Below are 18,719 nucleotides of genomic sequence, written 5' to 3' on the forward strand. Positions count from 1 at the left end.
TATACAGTCTATCCCTGGAGACGAACTATTATTTTGTTTGACTCCATGATTTAATTCCTACAGTTCACTATTATAAGTATAACCGTTCAAAAGATACAAGGGATGAGGGGACTTTTGGCTAAAACTGTATAATCAATGCATATTTTATAACTGTCATTTACGACAGTGATTTAGCTACTGTTAAATATCGTTTATTATGTTTTTTTGGCGATCTTAATAATGCCTCTAATTATAAATTAAAAAAACACGTTCTTACATCAAATTAAAATAATTTATTATTTTTACATTTGATTGTATTGTAATTTTTATCATTCATTTTTATATAAATTTCAAATTGTAAATATTATGTAGCAATAGCTCTGGACCCGTGTCCTGATGCTTCAGCTGATAAGGATAAGAATAACGAAAATGATAAGAATCAGGATAAGAATAAGGATAATGATAAACAACGGAAGATTAAAGCCGTAGAAGGAAGTTCAGGTATTTATATAATGAGTTAACGTATTTTTAATCTATCAATGTCAGCTTTTGCTCACCATTAGCCTCATTAAAAATAGCATCATGCATCCCTTTTTATACATCAGTCTCTTCCGTAATTAGTTTTATAGGGAGATCTGATTTTTAGTTTGAATTTCATTTTGTTCACTGTTATTCAGAAAAACATAATCTCTACATTTATGTTAAAAGTGTTTAAATAGGTTAAGTACATTCCGAACAAAATCACTAGAATTTATGACAAGCTGTTTATATATCAACAGAGAAAGGAACTGTCAGTGTCACAAATGGCTTTAATTTTTCAAACTAGTGTATCTTCTCGCTTCAAATCTTTTTCAGAAATAGTTTCCCTTAGTTAATTCTACAGATGTCACACTCTTCTATTCTTTGTCTTCTTTCTTGTCTCTACAACTCAAGTGAGTCTTGGCCGCGTTCAATATTTTCCTCCACTCTTGCTGGTCTTGTGCAAAAATCTCCCATTGTTGTATGGCAGATGTCAAATTACATTAAAAAATTATTCGGAGAAAACTAATGTGATAATTAAGTACAGAAATCAGAAATATGTTGAAACCGGAAAATCTAAAAAATTATAGTAATGAACGATAAAAATGATATGAATTTTAAGTGAGAAAATTCTACATTTGAACTCTTAATGTAGTACTCTTGTTTACTTCTTGATTCTGTTGTGATATTTATTTCAATGTCTATTTAATTTATAATGTCTTGTTCTTATCTTAATTCATTAAAAGGCACAATAATTTATATCAATTTATTTAAACGAATAATACACATAATTTATTTAGGCGAGCGTAACAACAATATCGCGAGCGCGAATCTTCTTTATTAACTGCCCCTTCAATTAGAGTTCCGTTATTATATACCAGTGCCGTTATCTCGACAAGTCTAAAACCTTCGATGGCGAAACGGTAAAGGCAAACTGGATTTCCCTCGCATCGGTTCGAACTCATTCTGGAAGGTCATTCAGGTAAATCGAAGCCTCTCGTAAAATCTAAAACATATTAGCATTAGTCATCATATATTTTACAGTTATTTTTTTAGGCCAGGATATTTATCGTAACATTGCCCCCCTCTTAAAAGATGGTTCCTCCTGGAACCTTGTCGGGACTGGAACCGGAACTGTATGCTGGTATCGACAACTGGACCCTCTTTTACAACTTCCAGTTGTATAAAAATGACAAGGGACGGTTTTCTCTCCGCACCAGTAACTATGCGGATTGCAACAGACGAACACCTGGACTTCGGTGTCTTTGAAGATCTCCTCCACCATATTTCGGATAACCCTCCAATCTAATTGGCGGCACTCCAACTTTGGCATGGCTAACTTTTGCACGTCGGACTCTAGTACGTGCTCTCTCAATTGAAGTAAGGCTTCCCATACATCTCGGTAGGTAGGTTGGTCACGGGCAGTGTCTTTTGTTACCAGGTAGAAAAGGTAACGTGATGCATCTTGGAGTTTCAAGGTTTTACCGGGAGCTGGCACCTGGCATTGAAGTTCTGCAACTCGACCAAACTTCCTTCGAAAGACGGATGCCAACCCTGGTGCGTCTTTGATACTGGCCGGGATGGTAAGGGCCAGCGAGTAGTCATCGGGGAGCGCGAGTAGATCTTGCTTTTCTTCAGTGGTAACACCATGTCTTGCTTTACCGGTACCTCCATAGGCACCCATGAATTCCTCAAACGTGAGGTCAGACACGTCTTGGACTTGGTTTACTTCCACTTCTTCATCTACGTCGTGGTCACCTTCGAAAGACGCCAGCCGGTTATGGTGTACTATCATCGGCTTTCCCCTCGGAATCTTGCTTATTCGGTAGATGACATCGTTGATCTTCTCCATAATTAGGTATGGGCCTTCCCAAAACTGCTGCAATTTGGGAGAACAACCTTTTCGCTTCTTGGGATTATACAGCCATACTTTGTCGTTCTTCTTAAAGCAACCCTTTTCGGCTTGTGTATCGTACCGTTTCTTCATTCGGTCGCTAGCGATCTGAAGGTGGGAACGGACTAACTCATGTACATCGTCCATTCTTCTTCGTAATTCGATCACATAATCTTCACCTGCTACATCTTCTCCAGGTCGACATCCAAACTCGAGATCACAAGGTAGTCGCATTTCGCGTCCGAATAGGACTTTGGCTGGTGTCTGGCCTGTTGATTCGTTAACAGCAGATCTGTAGGCCATTGTGAAGAACGGAAGGTATTGGTCCCAGTCTCGCTGATGATCGGACACCATCTTTGCCAAATACTTGCCAACTGTCCTATTCATTCGTTCTACCATACCATCCGATTGCGGATGATACGCGGTAGTTCTTGTTTTCTTCATGCCTAGTCTATCACATATTCCTTGGAATAGATCGCTTTCGAAGTTCCTGCCTTGGTCACTATGTATCTCCAAAGGCACTCCAAATCGGCTGATATATTCTTGGATCAACTTATCTGCAACGGTGGCGGCCTTCTGGTCGGGAAGTGCGTAAATCTCGACCCACTTAGTAAAGTAATCCATTACTACCAACATGTACTTGCCTCCATTTTCACTTTCTGGAAATGGCCCAGCGATGTCCAAAGCTATTCTTTCAAACGGGCTTCCAACATTGTATTGTCTCATAGGAGCTCTCCTTTTTCGGTAAGGCCCGTTACTCGTGGCACAAATAGTACATTTCTTACACCAGTCTTTTACATCGTCGGAACTGTTCATCCAATAAAACCGTTCCCGAATTCGCTGAAGGGTTTTCTTTACACCAAAATGCCCTCCCGATGGACTGTCGTGTAACTGACGAAGTACTTCGGCTATTCTGCTCTTTGGGATCACCAACTGTCTTCTCTTCTCTGAACCGTCATCATTTTCCAGGACTCGTTTGAGCAAGCCATCTTCGACGATAAATGAGTCCCACTGGGCCCAATACGTCTTAACTACTGAGCATAGGTTTGATATTTCCTGCCAAGGTGGTCGACGGTTTTCCTCTTTCCATTTTCGGATTTTCTGTATAACTGGATCTCTCTCTTGTTCTTCCCTTATCTTAGTAGGCGTCCAGTCGTCGTTGACAATCGTCGTTCTTAGCACTGCTGCTTCCTTGGATTCCGTTTTGTTGCAGTGGGAACACTCTGCTGGGCATGGCCTTCTGGAAAGAGAATCAGCGTTTCTGTGGCTAACTCCGGCTCGGTGCTCAATCTTAAAATCGTATTCTTGGAGTCGTTCGATCCACCTGGCTATCTGACCTTTTGGATTCTTAAACTGCATCAACCACTTAAGGGCGGCATGGTCGGTTCGGATTAAAAACTTCCTTCCATAGAGGTATTGATAGAAGTGCTCTACTGATTTCACTACTGCCAGAAGTTCTCTTCTCGTGACGCAATAATTCCGCTCAGGTTTTGAAAGAACTTTACTAAAATATCCGAGGACTCGTTCCTGTCCTCCTTGAATCTGAGACAGCACTCCTCCAATTCCCACATTACTTGCATCTGTATCTAAGATGAACTCTCCTTCTGGCAGTGGATACCCTAAAATTGGTGCTGTTATTAAATGCTTTTTCAAGGTCTCAAAGGCATTTTGGCAGTCTGTATCCCAGCGGTAATCTCTTGCTTCCTCCGTAAGTCGCGTTAATGGCTTAGCGATATCTGCAAACTTCTTAATAAACCTTCGGTAGTAAGTACATAGTCCAAGAAAACCTCTCACTTGGTGTTTGTCAGTTGGTTTTGGCCATTCCTTAATGGAATCGATTTTTCCTTTATCCACGGCCACTCCTTCTTTACTGACTATATGACCCAGATACCACTTTACCTTGAAATAGCTGGCACTTCTTGGGGTTTAGCATCAATTGGGCAGCTTTAAGTCGATTAAAAACGTTTTCTAAATTTCTCAAATGATCTTCGAATGTCTCCCCCAAGACGATTATGTCGTCTAAATAAACCAGGCATGTTTTCCAAGATAACCCTCTTAACACATTTTCCATCAGCCTCTCAAATGTCGCAGGAGCATTACAGAGTCCAAATGGCATAACGTTGAATTGCCACAATCCAGATCCTGTGGTGAAGGCTGTCTTTTCTTTATCTACTGGGTCCATTTCTACCTGCCAGTATCCAGACTTCAAATCCAAAGTAGAAAACAATTTACTTCCAGCCAATGTGTCCAATGTGTCATCGATCCGAGGAAGAGGATAACTATCTTTCTTGGTAACGTTGTTCAGCAAACGGTAATCCACACAGAACCTCGTCGTTCCGTCTTTCTTCTTAACCAGGACCACCGGAGAGACCCATGGGCTCGTAGAAGGTTCTATCACCCCGTCTTTCTTCATTTCCTGAACAATCGTTTCAGCTTCCTCTCTTTTCGCCTGTGGTAATCGTCGAGCTGTTTGACGAATTGGCTTAGCATTACCAGTATCAATTTTATGCTTAACAACGGTAGTTCTTCCCGTCTTTCCTCCTTTCGGTACGAAAATATCACGGTACTGTCGAAGAAATTCCCTTAATTTCCTTTTCTCCATCTGATTTAGAGACTGTCCTGCAACTGCAACCATTTGGTCGAATTTATCGTTGGAATTATCAGATGTTGTCGCCTGACGGATTATGGATGTCACAGGTACACAAGTTCCTACTTTTGTCTCTTTCTTTATGGTCACTGGGTAGTCGTTGACATTGATAAGTCTCACAGGAATTTCTTTAGCCGAAGTTACCAATTCCTTTCCAATTATGATTCCACGGCCAACCTCATCGTCGTGGTTCCAAGGCTCCATCATAACAGGTCTCCCTTCGTCCACAATTCCCTGTAGCCGCGCTACTATGATCGTTTCGCTTCTCGCAGGCACGACTGTATCTTCTGTAATGGCTGCTTGCACAGTGTTGTCATTATGTGGATGAAGAAATACCTCCTCGTTGCCAACTTTGATTACCTTATTCTTAAAATCCAATTGGAATCCATGCATATTCATTACGTCCATTCCTAATATAACATCTTCTTCGATGTCAGCAACTATAACAGTATGGACGAACTTTTCTGCTCCAACTCCCAATTGTACCTGGATTTCTCCATGAATGTTGGCATTTTCACCTGTAGCGGTCCGAAGTCGCAACCTCGTTGGTAATAGTTTCTTACGGCTGTTTATAACTGTTGGGCGTATAATGGTTCTGGTCGCTCCGGTATCCACCAACAACGTATGTCTTTTACCATTTATTTCTCCATCTACATATACACTATCTTCACGACATTTCAAAGAAGCTATTAGTATAAGAGGGTCTTTGGAAAAGTTTCGGGTCGAAGCTGCTCCCCTAAAGCCGACTCGTTCTGGTTTTCCTGATGGTGAGTTTCTTGATTTTATGGTCTTCGTTTTCTTGCATGTAATAATTTTCATCATATTAACGAGAGCTGGTCAAGTTTATCTTCATCTCCTTCCTCTTTTACAGTCCTAACTTTACTGTACCCGCCAGAGGCCTGCGTAGCTGACTCGTATTCGAGGGCGGCGGATAGGACATCAACCAGCGTCTTGTGACGAGCTAATCGCAGTGTTCTCTGCATTTCATGATCACGAAGACCATCAATAAACGTTTGAACGGCCAATTTTTTCATCATGTCTTCGGGAGCTGTTGGATAAGCATATCGTACTAATCTGGCAATATCTACCTCATATTCTTGAAGAGCCTCATCTTTCTTCTGTCTACGATTTTTAAGCTGTGACTGATATACATGCTCCAAATGTTCGTGGCCATATCGCATATTTAACCTCTTCTTCAGTTGTTCGAAATCATCGGTCTCCTCTACGGCTATGGTCTGAAGCACATCTAAGGCATCTCCTCGAAGAGCGATAGTCAGGTTTACCGCCTTTTCTTTTTCAGACCATCCATTTGCTCTTGCGGCTGATTCGAACTGTTTCATGTAGTTGTTCCATGATGATTTTCCGTCGAAAGTTGGGACTTTAACATGAATAGAACCTCCACTTCCTTCAAATTTCGGCCGTGTCTCCAACTTACATTTCGTCTCGTCTTCTTTTATCTCCACTGTAATTGGATTGTTTCTTCTCTCTGCCGTCCCTGTTTCCTCCATCTTCTTTTCCATCTCTTTCCATATCTTTTCTTCGAAGGCCAACATATCGGCAGCAACTTGGTTTTTTAACGAAGATATTCTATCGTCCAGGGCAGACATCTCAGAAGTGACTTTAGAGATTTCTGAAGAGATGTTAGCAGAGACTTTGCTTTCCAGCGAAGAAATCTCGTTAGAAACTTTGTCTTCCAACGAAGCGATGTCGCCGGAAACTTTGTTCTCTAATGATGCGATGTCACCAGAAACTTTCGAGATCGACGAGAGGACAGCATCATGTTTGTCTTCAAATATATAAGTCTCTGGATCTAGTCCTTCTTCTAGCAAAGCGTTCTTTAGTCGTTGGACTAACTCAGCCTTTTTTCCGGTAGAAGCTAATTCTCTGTCTTCTAGATGTCTTCTTAAATTAGTCACTGTCAGCTCATAAATCGTCGTCATTTTCACAATTTATTTTATATTCACTTGTATTATTATTTTAAGTCTAATTTATGTTCGATCTCACTTCTGGCACCATTTGTTGTGATATTTATTTCAATGTCTATTTAATTTATAATGTCTTGTTCTTATCTTAATTCATTAAAAGGCACAATAATTTATATCAATTTATTTAAACGAATAATACACATAATTTATTTAGGCGAGCGTAACAACAATATCGCGAGCGCGAATCTTCTTTATTAACTGCCCCTTCAATTAGAGTTCCGTTATTATATACCAGTGCCGTTATCTCGACAAGTCTAAAACCTTCGATGGCGAAACGGTAAAGGCAAACTGGATTTCCCTCGCATCGGTTCGAACTCATTCTGGAAGGTCATTCAGGTAAATGGAAGCCTCTCGTAAAATCTAAAACATATTAGCATTAGTCATCATATATTTTACAGTTATTTTTTTAGGCCAGGATATTTATCGTAACAATTCTCTATTAATTAAGGTTGTTTCTTCATCTCTGGATTGTATGGTGTTTTAATTCGAGGATACATCGACTAGCCTCTTGCATATCTCATTATTCCAAAATAATATAGTTCTATTTTGTCTTGTGGAGTAGTTCACTTTACAGGGTGTCCCAATTGGTATGTTTTGCAGCTTTTTTTCCCTGCTGCGTTCTGTTTTTGATGTCTCTTTTGGTAGTGGCTTCTTTAGATATTATAGATCCGAGATGTTTATATTCATTGCATGTTTTTGTGTTTCTAATTTCTAACTCTGGATTTTTTTCTTCATCTCCTATTTTAAGATACTCTGTCTTTGACATATTCATATTGAGGCCCCATTTTTCATATTCTTTTTTTAGTTTTCTAAACATGTAGTCCATGTCTTCCTCATCATTCGCTACGACTACCTGATCATCTGCGAAAAATAAAGTTGTTATACATTTACCTTCGCCTATGTCTATTCCCATTCCGTATACTTGTTTCCTCCACTGCTCTAGCGATAATTGAATATATATTTTAAATAAGGTCGGAGATAGACAACATCCTTGTTTAAGCCCATTTGTTATTTTTAAAGAAGTTTCCTTCTTTAACGACACTTCTTGCATTTTTGTATATATTTGCGATAACATCCACATACTCTCTACTGATACCTACCTTCGTCAATGTTTCAAACAGTTTTTTCAAAGTTACCGTATCATATGCCTTCTCTAAATCTACAAACAATAGGTGGGTAGATAGATTCCTTGTCTTCCGTTTTTCGATTACCTGCTGCAGAACGAATATACCTTCAGTGCACGATCTTCCTGCACGAAATCCATTTTGTTCTTCTATGTCTTTGTATTCCGATTCTATTCTTTCTTTTATTATTCAACCGTACAATCTCCCCATTGATCTGATAACAGTTATTCCCCTTTCTTGAATATTGAGCTGATGTATCCAACATTCCAATCATCAGGGATATTTTGTCCTTTTAAGCATTTGTTAATTAGTTGAACCAACTCTCATGTAATATTTTTGGTCCATACTTTACCAACTCAATTGGGATGTCTCCAGGTCCTGCTGCTTTACCGTTTTTCAATCTTTTGAGGGCATTGCTTATCTCAATCCAGCCTATCCGGTTGTTATCTCAATTATTTGTGTATGTTCGGATATTTCTTCCATTTCGATCTCTTGGAATTTACATCTATCCTCTGTCAGTAATACCTCGTAACGGTGTTTCCACTGTTTCAGATCTATTAACTGTAAGTTAGATTTTTCCTTTCCTTCCCTCCGGAGAGACTTTATCACCTTCCACGCTTGCCCAATTCTTGTTCCACCCACCTCTGCACATCTTCGATCCCACATCTCATTTTTACTTTTCACTACTTCACTACAATTACGATGTTGTGCCCATTCGTTTTCATTTCCAGTATTAGCAGTTGTTCATTTACTTCAGTCCACGATTTAATATTGTTTTAAGATTTTTTCGAATGGCAATGGAGACTACTCTCTTAGCTCTGTTATCTTTACTCACTCCACTGTAGATATGTATATATTCTCCTATCCCTTCATTTCCTTTTCCCTTTTTCTTGGTCTCGGTGAGAATACATATATCTATTTTTCTTTCCGCTAATTCTTTGAATACTTCTGCTTGTTTGGTTCTAATTACATTGGCTACATTCCATGTAGCCAATATTATTTTCCTTTTCCATTGCATTAGTCGTCTTTGTTTTGATCCATCCTTTGTATTCCGAGGCTTTTGATCAAAAGTTTTAGCATTTATTTCTTTGATAAGGGATGAGTTGCTAGTCCATCGTCTCAACCCTCCTCCTTTATCCGGGCTTGGGACCGGCACCGGCATTTACTGAGCTACTCAATCCACCCAGTACTTACCGGAGGCGGAGTTGATTGGCCGGAAAATGATTTACAAGATCAAGAAAAAAGAAAATTTATAAAATTACCGTATTTGCGTTATTAACTTTCAGAATCTGATGTACTGCTGTCATCATTAATGTTAATAACATTAATGATGATGACATTTGGGCTTCAATTAAATTGTCTAACTTTACATTTTTGGTTCTAATTCTTCATTTACATGGCTGACGCAGTTTTTCCATTTTTTCATGGTTACAGCAGATATAGCTTCATGGAACAAATTTTTAAAGTCGGCAAATTTCAATGTGTTATTGGCAGCAACATAATTCTTGACTTGCTCGCATACAAGCTCTCTTCAAATGACTTCCCATCCATCTCCTCATGGTATGTAGTCTCCACTTTTGCTCGATTCAAAAGCCCACAGTTACCTTTTCCTAAAGGTGATATTAAAGATAATAATAAAAAAATTCAAAGTTCATTTTAATTTGAATTACCTAAAGGATTTTTGAAGCCTGTCGACAGCCCATCCAAAAATGCACGTCTTACAGAAGTCACAGAAGCATCCACCCAAACTTTTGATTTTGTATGGCCAGCATTTATCCATGTTTCATCTAAGTAATAAATTGTTCTATTTTCAGCTCTATATTGTCTTATCTTTTGCAGATAATCTCTTCGTCATAGCACAATTTCATTTCTGTCGGGTAGCAAACTGTCTCTTTCACGTCTTTGAAATTTAAAATTTAATTTTTGTAAGCGTTTGCAAAACGTGGTTCTCATAAAATTTGCTAAGTCATTATCATTATTTACATCTCTTAGGACTTTGTCAATTGAAGGAACTTCATTACAGAAGAAATATTGATGAACCTTTGTTCTTATAGCTGACTTATCAAAATCATTTACAGCATCTCTTGATTTTGAACGATTTTGATTTGTTTTATGTGCTGATAATATGTGGGTACTTTTATATGCTTTAATGACATTGAAGACACTTTTCGAACAGACTCCAACTTTATCTACTTTTTCCAACTAAAATAACAAAATGTGCATTTTCAAAATTTACTCTTATAGTAGAGGATCCAATATAAAGTTGACCTGCATCGATCTGTTTAATGGATAAAAATTTCGACCCGAGCAGATATTATTTTAGATTTTTTGGATCATTCGAAACATAAAAGACCTTTTGTAATTTTTCTATTATGTTGATCGTTTTCGAGTTATAAACAATTTAATACTAAAAAACGAAAACTCATGATTTTTAAGGCTCAAAAAAACAAGTAAAAATATTATTTTTGTAATGGTTCAGTACATAAATTCAAGTTTAAACCTTCTTCTATCAGGTTCTGATAAGAACTTTTGCCATGTTTTGTTCTAAAATATATTTTTTTATTTGTTAATGAGGAAGGTACCTGAAACTGATTGAATAAGGTTTGATCTTAAATTTAGGTACTTCATAATTTCAAAAATGATATTTTTTAAATATGTTTTTGGGCCTTGAAAATCGTCATCTTTCGTTCTTTTCAGTTTTAAATTGGTTATAACTCGAAAACGATAATTATAGTCAGGACAAAATTATACCGGACCTACCTTGTTTTTTATAACTTTTAACATACTACATTACATCAAATATTTTTTATTTATTAAACAGACCGGTGCAGATCGATCTTATATCGTATCTTAGACTTTATTATACTTACAGGAATTATTTTAAAGTAGGGAAAACTTTTGTATTGGCTATAAATAAATAAGTTCGTAAAAAAATGCTTTAAACTATCAACACACGACCTAACGATTAACAAATCAACAAACCAAAAATCAGTTTTGCACAATAACTACTGTGACTCTTCATTCGACAGACGACGGAGCGGAAAAACGAAGTGCGTGCTTGTTAGGCCAACCGGCATGACTTAGATAGCTCGATAATTTATGGCCAATAGCAAGGCGTTCGTCACTTGCAGACTCAAATATGACGCGGTGACTTGTGTTTATTCTGTCCCCTGCTCGAAGTTGAATTTACTTTAGTATTTAAAAAATGGTTTCTTCCTCTTTAATTTTTTAGTTACCTTCATGCCATGGTCGAGGAGAAATCTTAATAAATTGTTTTTTTGTTTATCTAATTTGATCTAAAATAGGTTTTTTAGTAAACGAGTTTCTGCTTTAGGTGCCGACAGTCCAGACATGCAGACCGCAGCTGAGACCTTCGCCAAACAAAACCAGTGCACGTTGAAAAAGAACAAGAAAAATCACGTTACTGAAGCTGATGAGTATGTCACCATAACGAGTCCCATGACAGAAAGGAAGTACGCCACGCTGGAGCCAAATATGACCATGACATCAACATTTAAGCCTACTGGAGAATCGAAACCGATGGTGCTCAAAAAACCTGTATTTTCGATGCCACTGAGGTCGGTGTCCATCGAAATGATGTGCAAAGACCCACCCGATCTTCCAACATAGTTCTATATATTTTTTAAAGAGCGGTATTTGTTAATTACATTTTTTTTATGCACGATTTTTGTGATTTTTTTATTGGGTGCTTACTACCTAGTGAGTTATTTTTAAGGGTAAATGTTTGCTTAAGATCGTTTTTATTCTTTTATTTATTTTCAAAACATTGAACACATTGAAAATTTTGACAAGCGACATTTTGTGCCTAGGCCCTTAACGGCGAATACTCTGTAGGACAGAATGCCATTTCTAGTGCGTAATTTAAAGATTATTGCGACTGTCTCATGGTGTACGCGTCTCAAGGTGGGCCACTCTCCCCTATCAGTAAAATGATAATGATGGTGAAACATACCTAACATATTATAGGTCACTTAAAATGATAATGAAATGCTTGTTACATGGGAAAATATTTGGTTTTAATAAACAACCAATGTCGATTTCAAAATACATTTTTTTTTAATTTTAGATTTAAATTTCTCTATTAAAAAATGTTTTGAAACAGTTACGGATCTGGAAACCAAAATGCCAAATAGAGAAGTTATTTTATAATTTGTCTTTACTCCTAACCAGATATTGGATAAATTTTTAGATGTGGGATAAAACAGCTTTACATGAGAGAATATAACATCTTAAAAAACTTAGGAAAGAGAATCTCATAAACTGTGAGCTCGAAGACGAAGACTGGCAAGATCCAAGACAATTACTTTTAGATACCGGTATAATCGCTTTTGGCTGGGTATGGGATTATGTCATTTGAGCTCACTTGAATACCTTACAGCTGTTATGTATAGTTTGTTTTAAGGGCCAAAAAGAAGTCAGTTGCTAATAAAAAATGAATAGGTACACACACATGAAATTTTTTAAATATTTGTCTGGCACCGAATAAATCCCGCTCTTTTAAATTCAATACTTATCAGTACGTTAATGTTGTAGCTTGCTGGATCAGAGCACAATTTATTGACCGTTTGTTACAGTAATCGCCAGCTATAATATAACAATTTCCAACTGAAGGAGATTCATTGGCAACATTGTACTTAAAGCGACCAACCGATATTCCCCTTATCAACTTTGCAGAGGCGTACCAAAATAATATTTAATTATTTATTTAAACACATAAGTTATTAAGTAAAAATTAAATCTAAGACCGATATAATTATTAAATTATCATGTGTGTTTTGACGGGTATCTTGATATAGAAGGAGAACTACAAAGCAAAGAAATAATTATGTTATGCTTATGAATTTTCTGAATCCAGCGACTCGCCGGAAGAGGAATCCCCAGTCACATTTAAGTCTATTATTATTTTGTCGAAAACAATGTCTACCATCCCGTTCAATCTCCATATTTTCTCTTCCTTGATCACATGGCCTACGGCATTAGCCCAATCTTGTTTCCGTATCCGTTCCATTGCGAGTTTCAACAAACGTCGGACATCTGAAATTTTATGTCACGTTTTCACAAACTACGTAACACTTTACTTGAGCCCAGATCAATTCTATCAGGTTTAAGTCACAATGGTAAGGAGGAAGTCTCAAAATGGTGATGCCTTTAATACGAGCCATTGTATATACAACATGCTGGCGATATCTGTCACGATGCTGTCTAATGACACATTAGCTCAGCCTTAACCATGACCTCGGAAAATGGAATCCCTTTTTATCCAAACCATTACCATGGTGGCCATAGTTGGCAGATGTTCTACTAATTGGCTGTGATAAGAAGCGTCATCCATCACTATTACCGAATTTGGCTTGACTCGACGTGAAAGAAGGAATTCAAAGCGTTCAAAAAATCGTCTAAAAAGCCACTCTTTCTACGTATATGGACGATAATCACTCGTTGCCTTTTACCCGTTGGTCCTCGTAACCCTGTTGATCAACCGTCCACAAATGCTTGACGATAACTCGTTACAGTAGTATCTTGCCAGATCTTAGATACTGTGTGACTAGCATTTCTGGTACTCGTCCAATTCAATTTTTTCTACCACCATAAGATGCTTTTGTGGTGGTAATTATTTTTTTATATCCGTCGACACAGATACTCTCGTTCAAAATGAACACTGAGCGACAGCTTCCACTGTACGAAGTGTATTTTTTAAATTTTCATAAACTCTACTGGCAATATGCTTTTCTTCTAGCGACATAAACTTTCGCTTTCTTTGTACGTTACTTGGACCCGCTAGAGCATCCATGGCCTGCCCAGTTCCATTTCAGTTCCGCTATGCGTTCCACAGCATCAGCAATACTCGTCCTTCTTCGCAGATCTTCGTTTCTTATTCGGTCCGGCAACGTCACTCCCAGCATAGACCGTTCCATTCGTCTCTCTGCTACTCTCAATTTCGAAGCCGTAGTTTTCAGTTGAAAATTGTTATAGTATAGGAGTATAGGAAGAACCAACGGCGCGTAACGTCAGCTACGGTTCTTCCTAGTTGGCTTGTACTGTGAAGAGAAAGATATTTCTTTAATGCTGGATGTTATATGCCGGTCAAGATGTCTGCGTAAGAGTTCCGGATTTTGCCAGCTAAGATCGCCAGAAGATAGAATACAAATCCAGACAGAGGGATAGATCGTTTTAAAAGCGTGTGCTTACTTAATGTAATTTTTTTTTTTAATAAGTAAAGTAATTGTATAAGTTGCATTGTATTATTCTGTTTAAAAACGAGCTAAGTAAACTAATGCCTCTTAAAATTAAACATGTCTATTTTGCTTTTAGAGTAAGACTTCAATTAGAAAACTTTAACTTACTTAACCCTGAAAGAATTCGGACAATATTTACAAAAAATATTTAGTGCTAATGATGTATTGTTTTACAAAATGACTGGTTTTTGAACAGTATTTTTCTATTTATTGAGGAGTGAATAAGATATTTAGCACAGTAGTGGATAAGCGAAGTATATTTTGAATTTTTTGAGGACATGAGAATGGAATTTGAGATTAGATTAAATATAGAAAATAATTAAAAAAGTAAAGATCGCCAAATTAGTGAAGAGTCGCGAACTTTGTATGCCTTTTTTGAAATTCATCATTTTATAATCAGTCTTTCTTAGCTGATATGAACACACCTGTATCTTAAGGTGATTACAGTATTCTTTCAAGGTGTACAAAGATGTCTGTGATACAACTATTACGTTCAAATACATATGGAAAAAACGATACACCACTATTTTTATGATTCTTTGCTCACATCGAATGACAAACTATTAACAAAAGAATTAGTGGAAAGCCGCATACGTATTTGGCAATCTCCAATACATTAGACAGACACAGTTTGGTATTTTCTTCATAAAACGATTCACATAGCACAAGACAGAATCAAATGAAAAACAGAGACAAAGATAGAGATGGCTACATTTTATCTTTGCGGCTCTTCACGTTTTGGATATTAGTACTTATACTCAATTTTTGCCTATTAAAATACTTTTGACCCATTCTCTAAATGTCGTATTACCGCTTTTACAGCCAGATTACCCCGGTGTACCCCAGTCTTTAAATATCGACACTCTATAACGAAAACTGTTCGAATAATAACTAAGATATTTAAATTAAGATAATATACGTTGCATATATGAAAATACTTTCTTTTTGATAAAGGACGATTGAAAAATAGTACGAATTAAACCAAAAAATTGATTTGTGACCAAGAATTTAATAAGGGCATAGGAAAAGCTGGGCTTGATATTATTACGTTACTGTAGATAACGTAAAATCGATCGAATTTACAATATACATCACTTGAAATTTGCAATATTTTATGTAATACAGGGACCATAAATAATTATTTTAAAAATACAAAAGTACGCGATGACAAAAGATGATATCTTAAAATGGCAACATAAAAAGTAAAGAATCTCAAACAAAAAGCCAACTTATTTAAATAATAATTAATTTCATTTATAGCCAACAGGAAATCATCGTGATTCTTCGTAAGCGTTGAGTTGGCACTCCTCACATCCAAATGGGGGATAGTAGCTTACCGCACTTGATTATGAACTCTGTACATTTGCCATGGTTTGTGCGAACACTATTGAGACGTGTCCATGTTATTTGGATAATTCAAAACCAAGTGGGTTTTGTGTAAACTCTGGACAGAAGATACTTTCTGCGGCAATAGGAACATCGAACTTGTTTCGGGTAGTTATTTGGCCTCTACTAGGTGTGTATGTCTGGACTTTAATGTTTGGCGGTCAAAGGCAGTTAGGTCTGTATCCACCCGGAATTGGAGGTTGCAGGATATTGCTTAGAACAGGTAGCGGGATAAACCTAATGGTACTGGTGATAATTCACATGGTGTTGTTTAGTTGTACTTCAATGCTGATGGGAGTAGCATAGTCAGCTGCTCAAAAGACCAGACCAAGTACAGATATTCGTAGGGTCTCGACTGAAGATCTACAAGTAGTGTCACATAGCTTATGGAGAATATTGGTTCCGGAATGTTTTTTTAGATGTTCTTTGAATGTCAACGATCTATCTAATGTGATACCCAAATACTTCGGAAATATATTGTGGATAAGGCGTTGGTTTTCGATTGCCACATCGGATTCTTTTTTTGCCATATTGTTGTTCAAATGAAAACAACATGTGTCAGTTTTGTTTCTATTTGGTTGCAGTCTTCATTTTTGAAAGTATATTCCAAGGGTTTCGAGATCAGCTGTTAGGTTAGTTCGGTTTCTTTAAAGTATTAGTATTGAGTGGCTATTGCTCAATCATCTGCACTTCTTAAATTGCTTGCCGAGCATATCTTGAACAATTTACCCTTTTGCTTAGAGAACGTCGAATTCTTGCAAAACTATCAAAGTTATTTCTAGATTAGTTGTAAGTATATTGTATCCTTAGCCAGAGCTGTGCACGATTTTGTATCGCAACGGAATAAACAAATGCTTTCATGTATTGTCAAACACAATAATCGCAAGGATTCAAATCCGGCGATCTTACTGGTTAAACAACTGGACAAGCTTTTCCAATACAGTGGTCTTCGTAGTTATTATCAAGAAAGTCTCATACATTCCTGCTAAATTGGGCCGGACAGTCGTTATGTAGAATATACATTTTGCACGAATTGTAAGTAATTCCACAGGTCCACATTAAGAGCTGTCAATTCCACAGGCCCAAGTAGATTATCGTCAAATACTCCTATCCAAACGTTTCTGCTAAACCAATGCTGATGCTTAAATTCTTGAGCAACGTGGAGATCGTCACCAACGTACGAATAATAATGTGCATTATGTACATTAAAAATTCCATTTTTTGTGAATGTAGCTTCGTCGCAAAACAAAATGTATCTGAAAAAATCTTCATTTTGATTTTTCCGATTTTGTTACCATCTAGCAAATTGTTCACGAGCAGGATAATCTCTTTGTAGCAGTGCTTGTACCTTTACAAAATTAAAAGGATATAAATTTTCGATGTGTAACATATTTCCTACGGAAGATTTTGAAATTGTGAATACATGGCAGATAGTCTTCGAACGCTAATTTCTGGATTTTTCTGTTGTTTTCTACTAAAACAATACTCATACACAAAAAGGGAGACACCACAGAGATGAAAAATTATAGACCAATTTCACTTCTTTCACAACTTTACAAAACCTTTACAAAGATTATTACAAACAGGTTAATAATTAAATTTGACGGATATCAACCAGTAGAACAAGCCGGATTTAGAAAAGGGTACAGCATCTGTGACCATCTATATACTTTGAAAATCCTAATAACGAAGACTAACGAATACAATCTCCCATTATGTCTGGCTTTTATAGATTATGAAAAAGCTTTTGATAGTGTTACGATAATTATCCTGGCCTAAAATAACCGTAAATATTATGACTAATGTGTTCTGTTTTTAGATTTTTACGAGAGTATTCTATTAGCCGGCAGAAATTTACCTGAATGGACCTTCCAGAAACGGTCGAGCCGATGTAAAAAATACCCGTTTGCCTTACCGTTATAATTTCGCCGCAAATCGAGAAGGCTGTTCGATGATTCTAGCGTAAAGGCAATGGCATATATAAAGGACATTTGATTTGGAAGGAACAGTTAATAAAGAAGATTCGCGCTCGCGATATTTATGTTACGCTCGCCTAAATAAATTATGTGTATTATTTAGTGAGAAATAAACTTATATAAATTATCGTGCCTTTTAATAAATTAAAGTAGGAACAATATAATAAATTAGTAAAGACATTATAAATTAAAGACATAACAATTAATAAATTCACAACAAATGGTGTCAGAGTGAGATCGAACATAAATTAGACTTATAATAATAATACAAGTGTGATATAAAATAAATTGTGAAAATGGCTACGATTTATGAGCTGACAGTGACTAATTTAAGAAGACATCTTGAAGACAGAGAATTAGCTTCTACCGGAAAAAAGGCTGAGTTAGTCCAACGACTAAAGAACGCTTTGCTAGAAGAAGGACTAGATCCAGAGACTTATATATTTGAAGATGCTGTCCTCTCGTCGATTTCCAAAGTTTCCGGTGACATCGCATCATTAGAGAACAAAGTTTCCGGTGATATCGCATCATTAGAGAACAAAGTTTCTGGCGATATTTCGAAAGTTTCCGGCGACATCGCTTCTTTAGAAAGCAAAGTTTCTAACGAGATTTCTTCTCTGGAAAGCAAAGTTTCTGCTAACATCTCTAAAGTCACTTCTGAGATGTCTGCTCTTGACGATAGAGTGTCTTCGTTAAAAAACCAAGTTGCTGCCGATATGTTGGCCTTCGAAGAAAAGATATGGAAAGAGATGGAAAGGAAGATGGAGGAAACAGGGACAGCAGAGAGAGGAAACAATCCAATTAGAGTAGAGATAAAAGAAGACGAGACGAAATGTAAGTTGGAAACACGGCCGAAATTTGAAGGAAGTGGAAGTTCTGTGCATGTCAAAGTCCCAACTTTCGACGGAAAATCGTCATGGAACAACTACATGAAACAGTTCGAATCAGCTGC

The 18,719-nt window shown here is 37.1% G+C and overlaps 1 protein-coding gene across 3 annotated transcripts in view; it reads left to right on the top strand.

Moving 5' to 3' along the window:
• The window catches only part of LOC140452302 (SLIT-ROBO Rho GTPase-activating protein 1-like), a 266,666-nt gene extending 248,264 nt beyond the window's left edge, over window positions 1–18,402 (top strand). The window contains exons 14-15 of one of the 3 annotated variants that reach the window (XM_072546469.1): window positions 352–480; window positions 11,483–18,401. In XM_072546469.1, the coding sequence (XP_072402570.1) occupies window positions 352–480; window positions 11,483–11,778 (425 nt within the window). In that variant the 3' untranslated portion in view covers window positions 11,779–18,401. Of the gene's footprint in view, window positions 1–351; window positions 481–11,482 lie in introns of all 3 variants that reach the window. The other 2 variants (XM_072546470.1, XM_072546471.1) reach the window with 2 other exon arrangements.
• The last annotated feature ends 317 nt before the right edge of the window (window positions 18,403–18,719 follow it).

Source organism: Diabrotica undecimpunctata, chromosome 10 (assembly GCF_040954645.1).
Source record: "Diabrotica undecimpunctata isolate CICGRU chromosome 10, icDiaUnde3, whole genome shotgun sequence".
Lineage (NCBI taxonomy): Eukaryota > Metazoa > Arthropoda > Insecta > Coleoptera > Chrysomelidae > Diabrotica > Diabrotica undecimpunctata.